Source organism: Phaethon aethereus (genome assembly GCF_964289735.1).
Source record: "Phaethon aethereus genome assembly, chromosome: 23".
In the NCBI taxonomy this organism is placed as follows: domain Eukaryota; kingdom Metazoa; phylum Chordata; class Aves; order Phaethontiformes; family Phaethontidae; genus Phaethon; species Phaethon aethereus.
The window spans coordinates 4,194,600-4,215,529 of NC_138599.1; the positions used below are offsets into that span (position 1 = coordinate 4,194,600).

At 41.4% G+C, this 20,930-nt stretch overlaps 1 protein-coding gene across 1 annotated transcript; it reads left to right on the plus strand.

The window, feature by feature from the left end:
• Positions 1–375: 375 nt before the first annotated feature.
• ATP12A (ATPase H+/K+ transporting non-gastric alpha2 subunit) lies at positions 376–20,493 on the plus strand (the record flags this gene model as incomplete). The annotated part of the gene is made up of 23 exons (XM_082009948.1): positions 376–384; positions 2,247–2,480; positions 3,981–4,040; positions 4,937–5,140; positions 5,727–5,840; positions 5,988–6,122; positions 6,674–6,791; positions 7,455–7,723; positions 8,568–8,766; positions 9,241–9,350; positions 10,100–10,234; positions 10,513–10,705; positions 11,202–11,377; positions 12,422–12,558; positions 13,289–13,439; positions 15,451–15,619; positions 16,331–16,485; positions 17,097–17,220; positions 17,558–17,703; positions 18,356–18,489; positions 19,449–19,550; positions 20,187–20,278; positions 20,465–20,493. 23 exons carry the CDS (start codon positions 376–378, stop codon positions 20,491–20,493), a joined length of 3,195 nt encoding a protein of 1,064 aa, XP_081866074.1.
• Between the last annotated feature and the right edge of the window lie 437 nt (positions 20,494–20,930).

Sequence of the window (20,930 nt, forward strand, 5' to 3'; positions counted from 1 at the left end):
GACCTGAAACCCACATGCCCATTACTGTGGTATTTTTCCACCTACTACAGGTGAAACAGAAGATGGGCTGGACCTGGAAGGGGAGGGGTGGAGTGGCAGCACAAGATGCTGATTTATAAAGCACTAGCAAACAGTGCTCTTTCTCCACAGGCTTTGGACAACGAACTTGTCCTGCCTGAAGGATGCCCGAGTGCAAGCAGGATTCCAGCTAACGTCTGCTTGCCAGCCAAGAGGGAACTACAACCTCTGTGAGCTTTTGCACTCCAATAGCCAAAACTGCTCTGAGCCACTGCATTCTCCAGTTGTGCTTTTGCTTTTCATCAAGACTTCAGCTTGCCTGTTTCACCCCATCAAGAAAGGAATAAACTCACCGAGATGGTAAAGGTGAGTACATGTTCAGGGAATTGCTGCTACTGCGTATGTGCGTCTTCTTAAAACTTAATTAATGCTTGTTCTTAATATACATGTTTATTAAAAATACAAGCTAAGTGAAAAATGGAACTAATACTAGACACTGTTGGGCATCCAGTTGTAATGACTAACATTTTCACTGCAGATGGGTACTTATGGGTACAGATGATCTTAAAGAGATCAGATTGGCTAGGGACGAATTCTAGGACTGGTTAGTTTCATAATCAACAGTTTCATGAACACTATGCCTTTTGCAAATGCCAGAATCTGAGATTTGATGAAAATTTGCAGGTTAAAGGTTAAACATAGATCATGCACAGAAGTGATCAATAGATTTTACTAACTGCATTGATTTTCTTCATTATTCTCCTCCATCTGCTAAGTTCTCACCATAAAAAGCTGTTTTCTTTCTCTCCTGGTCTCTCTACTTTATGGGGATTTGAAAAGCTGAACAGATTTTTGGGTGGGATAGTTAAAGAGAGGAGAAGGAGGAAGGTGAAGGAAAAATCCCAACAGATAAACCAGTTTGTGAATCTTTGGCAAGAGAGGGAAAAAATAGAACTTCTTGTAACAGTCGTCCTTTATCTGGGATACGTATCACCAAGCAAATTCAATTGCTTTAGGAAACGGGTTTCAGACTTTTAACTCCCCAGATCACTCACCAGCTCTTACCTTTTCCCTTCCTCGAGATACAATGTCAAGACTTCAACATTCCTCTGAATTAAAGGGCATCTGAGGATAAGATGCCACTTTTGAGTTCAGAATAGTATTAAGAAATAAAATATCCCAATAATTTCCGCCCCCCCCCCCCCACCTTATTTCCATTACTTGAGCTCTCTGGTTTAGTCTGTATGTAATGAAGATGTCTACTCTCAACTCACCTGAAATATTACCTCTGCAGGAGTCCAAACACTGACAAAATGCCCTGCAGTGTATGTATGTACTCATTAGACAGACAGCAGCCTACGAGCTCATCTGTCCCACTAGTAAAGCACACCATCAGATAAGATCCAGTATGACTGCCATGAAGCTCTGGTGGTTAATCTGTAAGGAAGCTTCTGAAATGGGGTCAACCAATAGTTTTTCCAAGGCATGGCATGTAGTTTACGAGTTAATTAGGATCTGGAACGTTATGATTATAGAAGCTGGTAAATTAGCAACACAGGAAGTTTGCCCTTCAGACTGCAGTATTAACTTAAAAGTTAGGAAACAGCACAACCCCCAAGTTATCAATAAAAGCGAAATGTTGTCAGGGGTTTGGCAGCTTCCCTAGGTTGACAGCTTCCTGCACCTGATACTAGATTGGCAAAAATGAGTGAAGAGTTCGCTAACTCCCTGTCAGTTCTGAGCTCTATGTGAAAAGAAAGAGGCTTGCTTCTCCTTGGCTACCAGTATGGTGTTTGCCTCCATTTCTCACTACGTGACTGAATGTAAATGTTAATTAAAAAAGAAAAGTAAATCTAAAAGTAAAGTCATGTATCTAAACAGCTCTAGGATCAGGCAAATTCTCAATGAGAAATTTTTCCCTCCCCTTTTCTTTTAAAAATCTTTTGCTTTTACACCGATCTCTTCTTGGACTGGTAAATGACTTAGTGGTTTCACTAGCAATGCTGAGATCCCAGGCAGTATTCCCACAACTTTGTGTTAGACCATAAGCTACTAAAAGTGTCACACATCTCTAAAAAAATCACCACAATTTAGATCTGCTGAAGACCAACCTAACACACGCTGGAGAGATCTCAGGATAAGAGAGAAACTGGCACTGTAAGTTGCCTGGAGAAAGAGACAGCAGCAATTTGTAGTTTGTCTAAAAAAAAAAAAAGTACATTTATCAGAGTTTGACTTGTTTGTGGCATTTTTTACTGCTTCCTTCAAGTCCCAGCAGATGTTCACAACAATGCCAAAACCTTATTTTGTTACAGAAAAAGTCTGACGTTTACACGGTTGAGATTTATGGGACAAAAGATCTAGAAAAAACAGAGATTGCAGATGAAGAGGAGAAGTACAAAGACTTAAAAGGCAACAAGAAAAAAAAGAAGGCAGAAGACCTTAAGAAAGAACTGGACCTGGTAAGTGTTGCTAAGCTCCCGTTACACCTGGCAGGACAGCCTCTACCCGCTGCCTGAATGAAGTCCGGTGAAGGGAAGTGAAATGCCTATGCACTATCATTTTAACAGAAGACATGCTGTACTGAAAATCCTAACACAGAGAAGGATTTGCTTCCTCACGCTGCTGAAGTGTGCCAGAAAGAAGTTGTGCAGGGTTAATACCTATAATGAAGGAATGATTCCGGATTAAGTCAGTCACCAATGGTACAGAACATGCACTCCCCAAAGCGGAGTTATTCCACAGATGGAGTAACTGTAATCAGTATTTCCTGTGAACTGCCACTTGCACAGTCAGCCAGGAAACAGAGGGAAAAGTAGAAGTACAGTATGTTGCTCCAGAGATTTCTAGCAGATCTAAAACATGCCTCATCTTTAAGCACAGGATTTTTTCCTCAAACTAACTGCCCTGTACTTCAAGGACAGTGCACTAAGCTCAGGAAACCTGCATTTTACTTCTGGCTTGCTACTGACCTGCTGACTGATCTTGGAAAAGTTCCTTCCTCTCTATACGTTTCAGTTTCCCAATCTGAAAAATGAAGGTAATTATACTGACCTCTTTTCTCAATTGCTCTGAGAGCAACTCAAAAGAGAGGCTACTTATGGGCTAGATGGTATTTCAAAGGTAAGGAAACCCCAAAACGGGCCATCAGTTTACCCACCATGTTTCCAAGATCTACCCAGTATTAGCTAAATAATTCTCAGTATGTCTTTACCACCGGGGGATGTAGCATTACTCTCATGTTTCTAAAGAGAAACCAAAGCACAGACAAGTTAATTGACTCATCCAAGTACCAATGAATCATTCTGTGAAAACAACTGTGAGATCTCTCAAATTCTTGGCTTCTAAATCTCAGTTCGGCACAAGATATAATTAGGTCAATGATACCACAGAGGTGTCACTGCAGGGAAAGGAGAAGAGCTTTCAGATTTCCCTCTCCCACACCCTTTTTAACCGTGGTAAGAACCTGCTGCTTCTTTCTACTAGACTATAGCGAATAATTTCACATACCCTACCTTGCCAATCAGGTGCAAAGATTGTTGTCACACATATTCTGACACCACACCCTTTCCTTCTATCAACATATTGCCTATGGTGTTGAATGCTTGAGTCTCCTCTAGCATATAAAGGGAGCTATTTCTCTGAAAGAAGCACAGACATTTGTGGCAAGCAGTATTAACATGAAAACACCATTCTGTTCTTGTGACAGATTTGCTGGAGGAGGGAACTATTTACAGAAGTGCTCTCAAAATCAAAAGAAAATACCATCTTCCAGTGGAAGATATTTTGCTTGTCAACATGCAAATTGCATATTGTCTATTCATGAACGTGGGATGTCATACTAGCAACTGGATCCATGGTCCCAGATCCAGGCAGTTTGAACATTCTCCAGATCCTGAAATAAAAATTTCAACAGTCTAACATCCTGCTCACTATCATTTTCCTTTTCTCTTGGAATCTAGGAGGACCACAAACTCAGCACTTCAGAACTGGAAGAAAAGTATGGCACAAGCATCAACAAAGTAAGTCCATAGGGCATCATTAAGAAACTGCCTGAATCAATTGCCTTACTTTGCTTCTGGCTTACCCAAAGCTTCCTAGAAGCAGCAGGAAAGCATTCAAATCAACAGACTCGTACACAGGTATATGTGCGGACGCACGCGTGCACAAACATGACGCACTAAGTCCCAACAAAGCCTACCGGCAAGTGGATGTGCAGCACAGACCTGGATTTAAACTGGAATTTCTCACATGTCTGAAGAAGTCTGATTTACTGTTTTGAAACCAAAATCCCTGCACAAAACGTGACCTCAAAGTTTGCACCAGGACTCCAGCTTTTCTACAGTTTTTGTCTGGTATTTGTATTTCACCTCAATTTGTTTTTCACTGTCAGCGTCTGTAACTATTTATAGCAAGACAGTGCACTGAAAATTATTTTATCTTGAAGGAAACACTAGATTTGAGAAACTATACACCTGCATCCCTTTGACACCTAACATTCAAATATCAAAGCATTGCAACATGGCCAGAGTACAGACAAGAATTTCAAGAAACCCATGAACTACAAACATCTTGGTGGAAATGCAGAAAGAGCAGCAAAAGAACTGGTGTCTGTTTTTCCCCAGATTTCCAAACACTTGGTACAGGTACGCTTGACAGATAACCAATAGAATGAAAACTAGTAATGGACACTGCCCCAGATTCAATGCTCCAGGAAAGAAATATCTGTTTCTTCGTAGAAGATAACTAGTAGTAGCCACTCTGAAATCAGAAAGTTTGGAAATCAAAGATGCAGGTTACTGCAGCTGATCTGTGACACAAACAACATTTAAGGAAAAAAACAGCATGCAAATTTTGAGCTGAGATAAAGATCTGTTTTTCTGTGACTTCATTATAAACATGTCATTTACTTTTGCAGGGTCTCTCTAGTGCACGAGCAGCAGAGATTTTGGCTCGGGATGGTCCCAACTCACTCACTCCTCCCAAAGCCACTCCTGAAATTGTTAAGTTTCTCAAGCAGATGGTGGGAGGGTTTTCCATCCTCTTATGGATAGGAGCTGTCTTCTCCTGGATTTCATTTGCCATTCAGCTTGCCCAGGGAGCTGAATCACCCTTTGACAATGTAAGTAGTTGAATAACCACAAAGTTGAGTATTTGACCCTTTGACAATCTAAGTAGTTTAAATACTACTTCACAGTTATTCAGTAACTACGAGGGAGGCCTTTTATTCTTTCAGGACTCTCCCTCTACTACCGGACATTTCTGATAAATGCTCAAATACCTGACATACCACTTCTGCCTAAGAGTGCTTATCCAAAGGTTTTATAACCACTACCCATAATCATAACACTCGAATACTCATAAGAGCAATACTAAAGTCCACAAAGGACTCTGGAGTTCTTGACTCAGATTCCCTTACGAGTTACACTCTGCAAGGAATAGAATTTGTTCAGGTTTGTGTCGGGTATAGTTTAGAGAAGGCTTTTAGAGAGATGGGAAACTTGCTATTAAAAGACCTTTTTCATACTCAAACCCCTTCATCATTAGCAGGGCAAAACTTGAAAGTTCTTTTCTTAAACAGTCATTTAATCTAACCAATACCTCATTTCAAGAGTCTCCTGAAACAATACAGAACTATCATTGACTCTAGCCGAGGAATTGCTGAACACTTGTCTTAAGCTAACTGGATTATGTCTCTTATTGATTAGCTCTACCTTGGTGTAGTCCTGGCACTGGTTGTCATCCTTACTGGTATTTTCGCTTACTATCAAGAAGCCAAAAGCACAAACATCATGGCCAGCTTCAGTAAAATGATTCCACAGGTGAGAATAACCAAAGCATTTCATGTGAGACAGAGTTCATTCTGAAAATGAACCTTGAAATGACAATAAGCCCAACTTGTTTTACCTCATGGTAGGAGGTTTAGGGGATGGCACAATGTTAATTTTTGTCACACTTCTGTCTTTCAGCAAGCTCTTGTCATCAGAGATGCAGAAAAGAAGGAACTGCCAGCAGACCAGCTGGTGGTTGGAGACATCGTGGAAATAAAGGGCGGAGATAGGATCCCAGCGGACATTCGTCTGATCTCTACTCAGGGTTGTAAGGTAAACAGTACATTGTAGAGCATGGGGAAAGAGCAACAACGTGGTTTAGAGACTTTTATTACACAGAAAGAATTTCTGCACACCCGATACGAGTTATTAGAGCTTTAATTAGTCATAATCTAATTAAATCATAGAGTGCAGAAGCTATACTGTGATGCTCAGCCCACCTAGGACTAACATTTCTACTCCCTGAACATCAAAAGAAGCCATTAGGTCCATACCATGTTCTACCACTGCTCTTTGCCGGGACAGAGGCAGAAACACCAACACAGTACTAAGAGTTTCCACAGACTCAAGGTGGCAGATCTTCAAACCATGTTTTCTTTCAAGCTGCTACTGAAAATCCCACTGACAGACACACCAACATTGACTGAACTGAATTCCCATAGAAATAGATTCTCTTGGCAACAATGGCAACTTTCTCATAGAAAAGGCACCAAGAGATCATGGCCCTGTCATCAATTATTAAATGTGCTGATGCCTTGTCTTCTGGGCTCCACATAACTGCTTATTACTAACTTTAATATGGGCATGTCTCCATTTCATCAAAGGTGGACAATTCTTCACTCACAGGGGAATCAGAACCACAGTCTCGTTCCTGTGACTTCACCCACGAGAACCCCTTGGAGACCAGGAACATTGCGTTCTACTCCACCACCTGTGTGGAAGGTGCGTACAGAGAGAAGGGCCTCCAGAAATGGCACCTGTACAGGGTGCTGCATAATACTGCTAACTCATTTTAAACAATTCTGCTTCAAGTAATTCCAGAAAGGTTGAGTTGCTCAGAAGAAGTTACTGTCCCAAGCACAGCAAAATAAAGCTTGAAGCACTGGGCTGGTCATACTTCTTGGTATCAACCAGCAAGACATTTGTGTTAACACCTAGCCTGGTTACAGGTGCAACAACCAATTAATTGGGGTTTCCTTGTGGTCTTTCCATCGCTATCTTTAGGAATGCCAAGCTGCAGATGCCTCTAAGTACTTGTGGATACTTCTGTGTAAGGGCTCTGCACACATAAAGGTGCTGTTCCTATTCTCAGGGCTAAAAGTTACGTGTGTCATACCTGACAGACTGTCCGCTACGAGACTGTACAGTGCCCAGGATAACACTACGTACCTACTGCAATACAATCAAAAAACCACTCTAATTAATGAAAATACCTTACGTCTGACTCTTCATTGATAGAACTATAAGGTTTCTAAAGGGAAGAACGTAAGGCTGGGGTGAAGCCTCAGCCACATTAAGGCTGAGAAGGGTCTTTGTCAATCAGTTCTGGGTACAGAAGACAGGAGTAGTCTCTCCTGGAGCTGACAGTGTTTTATTTCTTTGCAGGCACTGCTACTGGCATGGTAATCAACACCGGGGATCGCACTGTCATTGGGCGGATTGCCTCTCTTGCATCGGGAGTAGGAAATGAGAAAACACCCATTGCTATTGAGATAGAACATTTTGTCTACCTGGTGGCAGGAGTGGCCATTTCCATTGGTGTTCTCTTCTTCATTATCTCTGTTTCTATGCGATACAAGATTCTGGACTCCATCATCTTTCTCATTGGCATCATTGTGGCAAATGTGCCAGAGGGACTGCTAGCCACAGTAACGGTAAGTATGTGTTTGAATTCACTTGGTTGCCACTGCAGTTCTTCAGTCTTTATCACAATTCATCACTCCTACGTTCATCACAGTGCAACACTAACCAGAGAAGAACAGATTATCTATTAAGTGACTTGGCTGAGTTGAGTTTGAAATAGGGGTGGTTTTTTCCATGAAACCAAAAGGATAAACATTTCATTTGGGAATACTGGCATAACCGAGCCGTTAATCTTAAAAGCTGCAACACAACAATCCAGTTTGATATAAAGTTCCTCAAGTAGCATTCTCCCTCAATTGCTAACCAGTAGAATGATGTGACTCACTTCCCCACAACCTGTTCCTATTTGAAAATGAGGGTATTGTACCCTAAAAGTCACATGAAAATTCCATTTACTAACATGTATAAGGCATCAATAAAATCCCTGGCTGAGAAGCAGCCCACCTGCTGAGCACTATTAGTTTTAAAGTACACCAACATCAAACAACCAGCAGTACTGCAATAATGAAGAGAATAATTTCAGGATTCATTAAGTTGGTGATTAGGAGCTCCCCGCATTGTAGGTTCCTCCATCTAAAACAGCCTCGTAACTGATATGACATTCTTATTTCTATCAGCAGGCAAGCAGGTTTCTCTCAGCAGCAAATGTACTTGTGCCAGTTACAGGCAAACCTCTGACCTTAATAATGCTATTTAAAAAAAGAAAAAAACCACACTGCAGTCAAGCAAAAATTTTTTACAATGTTCTCCTAAGAAAAATAAGCACAAAAAACCTAGCAGAAGAGTGTAACCTCATTGCATCATTCTGTAACTGTACCTCACGAACAGTGAGCTGAACTTCTTTACTTCTGCCAGGTGAGTCTGTCTCTGACAGCCAAGCGGATGGCAAAGAAGAATTGTTTGGTGAAGAACTTGGAAGCCGTAGAAACACTCGGTTCTACCTCCATCATCTGTTCCGACAAGACAGGGACCCTCACACAAAACAGGATGACTGTTGCTCACCTCTGGTTTGATAATCAGATCTACTCAGCTGACACCAGTGAAGATCAAACAAGTAAATATGGCAATGGGGGATCTGGGAAGGGGCAACTACTTGGCTCAAACCTGTGATGTTTCATACCTACCGGCTCTCAAACTGGTGTCAATAGGAATGCCTTTTGATAGCTAAAACAGACATGTCTTCCTTCCACACAGAAGTGTAGTGTGCAACAGCCAAGCCCCTTCTTAACCATGCAGAGATGTGAAAAAAAGAATTAATATTTGAACTCCACTCACAGAAAAGTAAGTCTGGAGGAGGTTCTAATCCAGACCCTTTTGCCAACAGCAAATTTAGTAGGGAAATAAACACAGAAGCATCATCTAAGCAACTCTGCCAGAACTGCTAACTGACGAATGTGAAGTTTGGCATCAAATTCTTTTTCTGTGACAGAACCTCATCCACAATTAAATCCTGCTGTTTCAAACTTCAGCTTCTACTTCTATCACATAAGATGCTGAAGTACGCAATACGTATTTTGCTTCCTTTCAGCCCAGCCTTTTGATCAAAGTTCTCCATCATGGACAGCATTATCAAAAATTGTAACTCTCTGCAACCGGGCAGAATTCAGACCAGGACAGGAGAATCTCCCAATAATGAAGGTACTGCCTACTTCACATCATCTTATTTCACTTCCTCTGAAAGAACAATACATATGAGTTGTTCTGTTCAGCTTTAGTAATCTCCGTTTTTACCGCACCAGCCTTCTGAGTTACCATTTACAGTAGTATTACTGCTATATACGCACAAAAAGTTTAAGACAGGGGAAGAAATCCACAGAGCCAAGAGCAACTGTCCCTATAAGGAAAAAGGCAATTAAAGTAGCAAGAATTTCTACACTAGTAATTACCGCACTATTAATATAGCAAAACAGAAAAGGCAAGCATGCTTTAATTAATGTCTTTACCCATGACTGCTGAAGGTAGTAAATTCTGGTGACCAGACTACCAGAACAAATCCCTGATTTCTACTGATTACTCCACCAATGCCTTTCTCAAAGTAATTTGGTTTCGTGCATCAGTTAGCTCACCCGTACATGCCTGCTCCTACCTTCTAACTGCATTACGAAGCCACCACACAAACCGGAAAGTGATCACAAATCTTGCGCTTTTGCAGAATCAAACACTAATTTCATCTCTTTGCTGTAGTTTAGTTCTAGCAGCAAGTGCCATACAGATGTCCCAAAGTTTTACTGTAGTCATTTCCCAGGACAACTTGAATATGGCAAAGTAGATCCATTGCGGCTGCAGGTTCATTCAAGCATACAACATGTTATAGAATCACGCAAGCTCTCCTGACGGAAGTGCAGAAGTATATGTGTTATAAACTGTTTCTTCTTTTGTGCATTCAGAGAGTCGTGGTAGGTGATGCCTCTGAAACAGCTCTGCTGAAATTTGCAGAAGTAATTTTGGGTGACGTCATGAATATTAGAGCGCGGAACAAGAAAGTGGCTGAAATTCCTTTCAACTCTACCAACAAATTCCAGGTGTGTTTCATTTTTGGAAATTATGCCAGAGTGTTTCCAACTTAAACCATTTCTATCACTGGGTCTAATGCAATTATTTGTGACCTGGAAGTCTTAATGGGGTAAATCAATGACAGAAGACATTTAAGCTATAATACATATAGTTAATTCCATTTGAAGGGATGTATGATATCTTCATGGAAAAGAAGAAACATTACTTCCATGCAAAGCGACTAAAACTAGAAACACATGAGGATCACTTATGCTCTTTCAAATAATTTCGTATTTGTGGCACCCAGCTTTCCATCCATGAGACTGACGATCCCAACGACAAACGCTTTCTGCTGGTGATGAAAGGTGCCCCAGAAAGGATTTTAGAGAAATGTAGCACCATCATGATCAATGGCAAAGAAGAACCACTGGACAGCGAAAAGGCAGCAGCTTTCCAAACAGCGTACATGGAGCTGGGGGGCATGGGAGAGAGAGTGCTGGGTGAGTCCAACTAGAGGGACTATCGGAGAACTGTGGTGTAAAATGGGGTTTTTAATCTTGGTACAATCTGGTGTCTGGACTTCAGTCCTCTTGCAGTAGAAGGAAAAAAAGGAAAGCGTACAGCCTCCTAAGCAGAATGTTAAAAGCACACTGACATGCTGCAAGATCTCTCTGGCAGGGATGCCCTTACTGCTCTATACTGATGTTGATCTGCCACACTGAGCAGCCAAAAACACCCGTAAGTAATCCACAAAGGCAAATGCTCTTCCCTGCTGGCAGTATCACTAGCTTTGCCAATGAGAAACATCTACATGATAAATTGCGATGTGAAGGTTACAATGGCAGGTTAAAAAAAAAAAAAAAATCCTCCGTAAAAAGCTAATGGTTAAATGCCCTGGAGTTCTACGGACAAGAGCAAAGCCTAATGCTCTATAGCAAGCCCTCCTCTTTCTCCCACTATCTCCTGTACATCTCGTCAACCTAAGTTTCTTTTCAGGTTTCTGTCATTTGTACCTGCCTGAAAATGAGTTTCCAGACACCTATCCATTTGACACAGATTCCATGAACTTCCCAACCTCCAACCTGTGCTTTGTTGGGCTCTTATCTATGATTGACCCACCTCGTTCCACAGTGCCAGATGCTGTCTCAAAATGCCGCAGTGCTGGGATCAAGGTAGGGATTTTACAATGAAAAATACAGTGATCCTACAGAAAGACTCGTGATAATATAGCTTTTAAGATTTTTCTACCACATTGCCATTAAGGATCTTTCTAGCAACAATTCCACAAAATCTAAAAGTTTGTTAATACCATTCTACAATTGTAACTTAAAGAAACTACTTGAAGGCCCCGAGAGGCAAAACAGTTTAACTTAAGTGGGAATCAGACTGTAGGAAGTGCACAGAACCCCAAAACTGGAAATCCAAATTTGGAAAAGCTCAGTTACTTTCTCATCAGATCCACTGCTAGAATATAGAAACCATTCCAGCTAGAATTACTTGCTTGTAAAGAGTAAGGTAAGAGAAACAATTCTTGGGAAGGCATTAGGACATAGGGCTACACCTGTTATCAACTTTCATGCATAGGAATCACTAATCTCACAACTGTTCAAACTGAACCTGAAGCAGTAATTTGTCCTAATTTCACTCCTGGGGACCCACAAGTAAACTTTCAGCTCTAGGCAGAGAGGCAATCTAGCTAAATAACGCAAAATCAGTATTTGGAGTTACTGATCTCAGACGAGATGAATCCCAAGTCCCAGCTGTGATGAAATTTTCTGTAGTCTGAAGACAGAACTGGCAACTTCTCTTCAAGAAAAACAGCAATAAACTGTGTCTTATCTGTCAGGACACCCCAGTCACAAGGATCCATTTTCAGATGCAAAAGTCTAACAAACTTTCACCTTTAAGTATACCCAATATAAATTCTTACATAAAGGCTTCTTTATTCTGCATTAGCCTAACCTTGCTGCCTGTGACAAGTTCTTCCTTTACAACCCTGATAAAACAGTGCCGATAAAAAGAGGTAGAGACCAGATATCAATACAGAGCTAAGTAATTAACAGTCATAATCTGTCATTGTTACATACATAGCACAGCTTTCCCAGTTCAGATTCTAAACTGCTTCCTGGCCCACAACAATAGATTTTTCACCTTATCTCACTCCAGCCATTGTGTATACATTTGTCACTCATACTGACTGCTGGTCCCTTCCTCAGGTTATCATGGTCACTGGCGATCACCCGATCACGGCTAAGGCCATTGCCAAGAGCGTGGGCATCATTTCAGCCACCAGCGAGACTGTGGAAGATATTGCTAAGCGCCTCAACATTCCTGTTGAGCAAGTCAATAGAAGGTAAGAGCAAACAGAGTATAGGGGATACCTGTGGGTTCATTTTCTGAGAGGTATGCCTTCTCCCTCCATAATGCTTTTATAGTCCATTTCTACATCACGGCTGCTTTTTGCTTTTCTGTTTCTTGATACATTGCCAGCCATTGTGTCCACCCGACGTGTCATCCCTACCTAAATAACTACGTGTCTAGGTCAGTGGCTCACATCTTCACCAGACCTTGAAAAAAACTAGCAAATCATACTTTGCAGATCATGTTGGAGTTTGCTGTCACTGCCCATTTGACAAAACACACACATATAAAAAGCAAAATTCAGAATCACGTGACCTAAGGACCATCAAGTCCAAATTCCTCTTCCACCCATTCAACATGAAAAAAAACCTCCCAACCACGCCATTGTAAGAGAAAGATAAAAGCTCTTTACAGAAAAGATTTCTTCTTCTTCCACTGTCCAACACTCCCACTCAAAGTCCTCTTTAAAACGCATTTTCTGCTGTTACGTCTGCTCAGGAGGAAGCTTCAATTACTCCCCTCTGTATCTTGGTAACTGTAATTCACTCTGGATTTCTACAGTGGCTTTCATTCAACACCTGCTGATTAACAACTAATGCTTCTGAAATTAACTCAATTTGCTGCTTTCCTTACCATCAAGCCACGTACAGTCTATGAGTGTGCTATTTTTATTTAAGCCTTTTGATTTGAAAATTTACCCAGCTTTCCCACGGCTCTTGCAGAGAAGCTACAGCAGCAGTAGTTAATGGGATGGAGCTGAAGGATATGAGCTTGCAGCAGCTGGATGAAATCTTGTGTAACCACTCGGAGATAGTCTTTGCTCGGACATCACCCCAACAGAAACTGATAATAGTTGAAGGCTGCCAAAGGCAGGTAAGAGGTGTAAAAGTTTACACACAGATATGGCTGTCGGGTATTCATGAGGCAGTAGCTTTCAACAGATACCGTCCCCGAGGTGAGAGGGTGGAAGCCAATTTCCAATGCTCTCTAAGCTCTGTTTATATTCTTTTCGCTGTGCAAGTTCATCATCTAACAGATTGCCACAAACACTGTCTGGAGAGAATCCAAGCTACTCAAATTCCTGTTACAGACTTTGAAGTCCTATTGACAAAATGAGCTCTTCCTAAGTTTGATTGGCTTGGAGCTGTACCAAGGGTCTCTCTTTTGCATATGATTCTGAGAAGCTGCTGCTGTGCTGCACATAAAGCCTCCTGGGCAGAGACTGTACACCATTTGGGAAGGAGCCTTCCGTCAGGAATTATTTAAACCCCGATAAAGCAATATGTTACCACACCTTCTCATCATCTTCCTTGTGGCCATTTAGACCTATGCACTTCCCGCCCACAGGAATGTTTAGAAATAAGGTATGAATCCCGCAAAATGTCATAGCATGATTTATGTAGGACCAAGCCTTATCTACGTTACTTTCAAAGACTGTAAAACAACCCACAGAAAGCAGGATTTAAAGAGAGTTTGTCCCATCCACAGGCAATATTAGTAAAGGAGCATGGAGTTGAGCCAGCACAACAGGCAGAAGGGAAAGTAATGACACGTATAGAGCTCTGAAAAAGATGTGAATTATCATCAAAACATTCTCCCCTTAGATATGACATCTTCCAAGTAGATGCTGCGAATTGAAAGCCACGCTACTGCTGTGCCTGAACTTTGCAGAGAAGGAGATGCAGCGCAAGACATTATTTTATTTTTGTAATTACACCAGAGCTAAGCTTTCCAATCAGCATTATCAACTCTTTGGTTTTAAGCCTGAACTGCTTTCAGGAGAGCAAAGAAAAAAACCACCACCAACAAAAAAAAGGATAGTAGATTTCAATTTAACTTCTTATTTTCTTATTGAATGGCCTTTGGCAGACAGGGGGTTAATGTGTTTTGCACTTCGTAGACATCCACCTCCTAGTAGATTTGGCTCATTAAAGGATGAAAAGGAACACCCTCCCCCCCAACCCAAGCCAGCCAGTGTACACGCTATGTTTAGTACTTAGAGCTTATAAGCCCTTCTGTACGTGGCATTATTTATAGGTAGTGACACTGTGCTAAATCCTCACAGGGACCGGACATTCAGTATTTGTATTAATCAGTTTGTCAAGCTTTTTCCCCATTCGGAACACTCTGTATTGCTATCAAGCCATGAGCTTTTGCATCAACCAGAAAGTGACCTTTAGCTGCAGTAGAGGGATTCATTGGAAGACAGCAAAGAAGCGGAATTGAATAATCCATCCGTTTTCCATCTTTTGGATTACTACAATTCTAGCATAGACTGGCAATGACCAAAAGTCGTTGGGATAGGATGAAAAGGGTCTCCAGCTGAGCAGTTACATAATTTACAATTAAAATGAAAACTGACCAATTCTATAAGTGCTTCACAAAACAAGAGACAAGGACAGAACATGTTGTGTCAACTGAATCTCCCACAGGTGCCAGAAATGAGCCTGGGTCTGCTCAGACAGGGATAGACCATGTACATATAGACAGAAGTTCAAATTTTTAAGCCCCCTGATATTCCATAGAAAGAAATAGTCAGATTAATTGCATTTTAAAGGCATCTAATTTTGATGCCTACTTTTTTGGGTGTAGTAAATCGTATCCCTGAATTTCCTGTTTTTCTCTGCTACGAAGGGAGCCTAGGTGACAAATTCAGATACAGACATCTATCCCACACAAGTCTGAGGTTGCTCTATTAACCCTACCTAGCGTCTTTCTGATCACCAGCTATGTTTTACGTGCATACAGGGAGGCTTCAGAACTTATCAGCATCTTTCTTCTAGAGATTTAAAGACAAGGAGTGTGCTGAGAGCAGACTGTCCTTAGGGGAAGATAGCACCATCTCCTCAAAAAACCCACATCTGGATCCTTTTGTGTGTTCCAGGGAGCAGTTGTTGCCGTGACTGGAGATGGAGTCAATGACTCCCCCGCTCTTAAAAAAGCAGATATTGGAATTGCTATGGGTATTGCTGGTTCTGACGCAGCTAAAAATGCAGCTGATATGGTACTGCTGGATGATAACTTTGCTTCTATTGTCACAGGAGTGGAGGAAGGTAAAAATAACTGTTGCTATCCACTTTCTTAGCTGAAAGCAGCTGACAGCCACACAGCACTGGCGGGTCCTCCTGATCCTTCCCTCCTGCGCTCACACCCTCTTTTTTCTTTCCGGATTTGGAAATGTGATTTTGATAGTTGGAAAAACTGGGAATTAATTTCGTTTATAGACACATGACAAACAGACAATAAGTAAATCATCTCCCTCTCTCACACATAGCATGGGTCTGCTAGCACTGCTTGTTCATGCTCCAGACAAAAGCACTTCCCCCGTCTTGTTCCCATGCAGTTCTGAGCTTCACAGAGATAAAAATCATTTTCTCTACATTATCACTCTATTCCTTGCTCACACATCATCTCCACCATGCTCCACCTATGACAGCAACACACATTCCACTCTTCCTTCACTGTAAAGAACTTGTGATTTCCATTCTGACTGCAGCATATTGTGGAACAGGACTTTTCCCTCAATCTTTCTTGTTGAAATAGATTTTTTTTTTTAATTTTCACTTGAATTTTCAGAAGGCTCTATGGGAAGGTAGGTTAGTTGTTTAAAAAAAAACCCAAACACCAAAATGCATGAGGAAATGCATGAGGAAAGTAGACAAAAGCAGTAAATATTTTTACTTCATTTAGGTAAAAATTTAACTTTTTTTCTGGAAAACACTGTTGACAATTCGCTATTACAGAAATGTTTTCTTTTTCTCCAGGTCGCCTGATCTTTGACAACCTAAAGAAAACAATTGCCTACACCCTGACTAAGAATATTGCTGAGCTCTGTCCCTTTCTCATCTACATTATTGCCAGCATTCCAATGCCCATTGGCACTATCACCATCCTATTCATTGACCTGGGCACAGACGTCGTAAGTTGGGGTCTTTTGTTTTCTGCTGAAATATCATGACAAGTGAGAGGGGCTGGGTGCAAAGGGACATGCAGAACACTGGAAGATTTAATTGCCTTGCCCTACAGCTGAATAACAAGCTACTGAAAGAGTAGAGGGCTAGATTAAAAGCTGCCAGGTATAGAGAAAGAAGAGTAGAAAAAAAAAAAACCTGCAGAGGGGGACTGGAAAGAAAAGACTTCTGATCCATGCTGACAAGCAAAACTCAGCAGCATGCAAAATAACGGTCCATTTCAATCAAGAGATCACACGGATTGCTGCAGTTACGACAGGGGATGAATACCAGACATGTCACCACAGCCCAGTCCAAGGGAATCCGAAAGACTCTGGAATGTTTTCAGTACCCTCTAGCCCTTCGTATTGTCATATGATTATCAGACCTATGAAACAGTTTCAGACTTCCGACAAATCCTTTATACATGTCAAGGGAATGCTACACAGATCCTTCTTTCATTTGCTCTGTGTATACTGAAAAGGCAGGGTATGCCAACAGAACCACTTGAGAACTGTAGGCATCTGAGAAGCTGACAAATGTTGCCGCCAAGACTCTGATGATTTATTTCTGTTTGTAGATCCCCTCTGTTGCATTAGCCTACGAAAAAGCTGAAAGTGATATTATGAACAGGAGACCTCGTAACAAAAGGAAAGACAGGCTGGTGAATGAGCAGCTCGCTGTATACTCCTATCTGCAGATTGGTAGGTTGGCCTGTTCTCTGAAATGCTATCTTGCATGAGCAAACGAAGACAGAGTCAAGTGGATTCATTTTTTTGGAAAGGGGGAGCTGAAACTTAAGTCCTTCCTCTGCCTTCCTAGACAAACTTACTAAGTCTCTTCTGTTGCTCATTATTCAACATTACAACAGGTTTTTATCTACGGAGGTCGAGAACCTTAGAGCACTAAGAACTCTAAAACTACCTTTAGACTCATGGCAAGTTTCATGCCATACGAGATAGATCAACACTAATATCCAGCACATTCCCCAGTGCTCCTAAATCTTGCTTCTTCCTCATTACTACGTCTTTGATTTTGCAGGTATCATGCAGTCAGTAGGAGCCTTTGTAACCTATTTTACTGTGTACGCTGAACAAGGTTTCCTCCCTTCCACGCTGCTTGGAGTGCGAGTTGACTGGGAAAACAATGCCATTAATGACTTTGAGGATTCATATGGACAGGAATGGGTAAAGAACCATTGAAACATCCTTGCACCGTCTCTCACACAACAGTCTCTTAAAAATGCTATAGTTTCCTCCAAAATAAAGGATTAGAGAGAGAAGCAAAAATAGTTAGTTTTCATCTAAGAGTTCCTCAGGATAGACTCGTTAGAGCATCCTCCCACCCAGCTCTTTCATGCAGATTCCATTCTTTCATTCATTCTTCTACAGTTTGCCACCTTCTGATTCAAAGCCTCTGGAGATGCACCTTCTTCTCTGGACTTTACGTTTAGACTGTCATAATCTCGCAGACCCGCTTCTGAACAGCACTACTGTGAAGTACTTTGCAGACTCTCCCCTTTCACTCTTCACTCCCCCTCACTCATTCTGCAGAAATCACAAGACACAGAAGCCATTAACAAATCAATATAAATACCTCCTTACACCAAATCAATATAAATACCTCCTTACACCAAGCTCGTGCTTCAGTCTCATGACTCATCCACAGTAACTAGCGGACTAGAATAACTGGCCAAAATCTGATCATTATGTATCTGAATCTGGAATAACTCTGCATTTACACCTTAGTTACTGAAATCCTACTAGCAAGGTTTGCAGTCACTTGCACAAGATAGGAGTGTCTGATGTAACACTACTTGATTTTTCCCTTGCTTTATAGACTAAATACCAGAGGATGTACCTACAGTGGACTGGGTACACCGCCTTTTTCGTCAGCATCACAATTCAGCAAGTCGCTGATTTGATCATCAGGAAAACACGAAGGAATTCCATTTTCCAGCAGGGTCTTTTCAGGTAAGTTTTGCAGATTCTTTACCCGACACATAAGAGGATAAATTTTAGCCTCCTGCTAATTTTGGAAGAAGGTTAGCTCAGTCATTTAGCCTACTCGCATTCAGTCTTTGAACAAAGACTAAATGCAGCCTCAAGCAATCGCAAATCTCCGGCAAACATTTTATTACACCTCTGCCCACCCCCTTTCCTACTTCGTGATAGGAGTTTTCTTTGAAGACAGACATTGTACTGGTTACTCTGAAAATGCATCCGCTTAAAACTAACTCTCCGTTCATTAAATGGAAAGCTTATTTACTCCAAAAAAAGGGACTTTCCTCTCCAGCTTATTTTCTTAAGTTCTTTATGTAGTTATCAGTAGATAGCACATTTGGACTTCTCCGGGATAACTTCGGCCTCTGAGGAGATAGCAGCTGGTGAAACTCCCTAAGACAGCGCTGGCTGCCCTCCGCAAAACACCCTGCACCCTTCAATCCCATGGAAGCCAGGGAGTTAAAAATATCTATTGGGACAGAGGCCACAGTCAAAGCTGGCATTTAGAGTATTTCTGATAGGAAAGCAAATTGTTTTCCTTTCTTTATCTGCAGGTACAGAGCCTATACCTATGTATGTTTCCTTCCCACATTTACGTTTGAGTCACAACGTGCACATTCACAGTGCAACTAGAAGACGTGACTAACGCACACTGCATGTCTACCAAAAGCTTGCTTTAGGCTAGGTAGGTCAGGAACGCTACCAGGAAAGACACGGCCGTAATGCAATGTAAGACGGTACTAGAGAGTCTACCGCTTGCCTCATGCTACTGTGTCTGCAGCGCTCATTATCCGATGCAGATCATTCAAGGTAGCTACCCGAGCACAACCACAGCTCTGAAAGTGGCACAGCCTTTGCATTACGCCGTGGCATCAGGTTTTTATGCGTGGACAGAGGCATGTAACCCTTCCTCTTTGGTTTTCTTGCAGGAACAAAGTCATCTGGGTGGGTATATTTTCCCAGATAGGAATTGCTCTGATACTTACCTATGGTCTTGGACATGTTACAGCCCTAAATTTCATGCCGCTGAGGTGAGTTTTGATGCTAGTGTACTTCCCTTGCCCTCCACGTATAAACAGACATGTACCTACCATTCTGCCAGAAACAGATAAATGGGAGCAGGCTGCCCTTGCAGCACAGTTCAAGGATACATATTTAAGAATATTCAATATGAAGAACAGGGTGGACAATTTCTTGACCAAAAAGGGCATTATTTTCATAGTTACCACAAAAAACCCCAGTACTACTTCTACTAGATTTACTACCTAGGATCGAGACACCTACTTGTGTAGAACACATTAATATTTTTTTCAGGATCCCCAATATTTTGGTGAGATTAGATATCATTTTACTTGATTTTATGCAAACAACTTTTATTCTAAATATGTCACTGCTAAAAATCTTCCATTTTTCTGCCACCTTCAGAAACCGTAATACCACCAGGCAACATTTCCTTCTGAATAGTATCTGGAATAAATTAAGTCAGTAACTACTTAAGATTGGGAGGCTTACATGTACATCTTATTTCTAACCATTTGATCACTTAACTTTGGGAGAAGAAAAAAAAGCCAGATTCTCTTTTAGTGACACCAAATAGCATAGAGACCAGAGAAATTCAGCTGAGTGGTTAGATGCTTCTGAACAAGAACCTCCTCTCCCACCCCCAGGTTTCAGTACTGGTTTGTGGCTGTACCGTTTGCCATCTTGATATGGGTCTATGATGAAGTCCGCAAGCTGTTTATCAGGAGATACCCAGGAAGTAAGTAGATTTTTCTAGTTTAGTATTTTAATATAAGGCGTCCTTCCCTTTCACTCGTACACCTACCTTAGCGGCCACTGACAGGTGGACTGCTCAAAAATGGAGTATTTGTTCCCAATGATTACTTTTTCTTTCTGAGGAAAAAAATAACTTTGGTTTTTTTCCCCCTCCCTTCTCCTACTGCAGGCTGGTGGGACAAGAACATGTATTACTGAAAGAGTCTGTATCACCGGTTTTCTTCCTCCTTGTGGAGAGCTTCTTCCCCACCTGACACAGCCTCTGCTGCTTTAATGTCCTGTCTGTGCAATATCAAGCATGGGTTCGCCCATGAAGGGGTGGAGAAATTTCATGAATTTCATGAAGAAATAAGGACTTTAGAGGTTGATAAATTACCTCCCACTGTACTGTAAAGCTGACACTTGTCTAGAAATTGAAATGCTACCTATTTTTGTAACAAGCACAATTTTCCCTCATTCAACGATGAACTAGGAGAGCACTCTGAGAGGAAAACACTCATAAAGGGGGGGAAAAAAAACCCCCAAACAACAGAAAATCCGTATAATCTAAGGCATTAATTTGCACTAAAGGTGGCGTTTGCTGATTTTCTTTTTTTGGTGGAACTGAATTCCAAGAGAGTGCATACATAGATCTG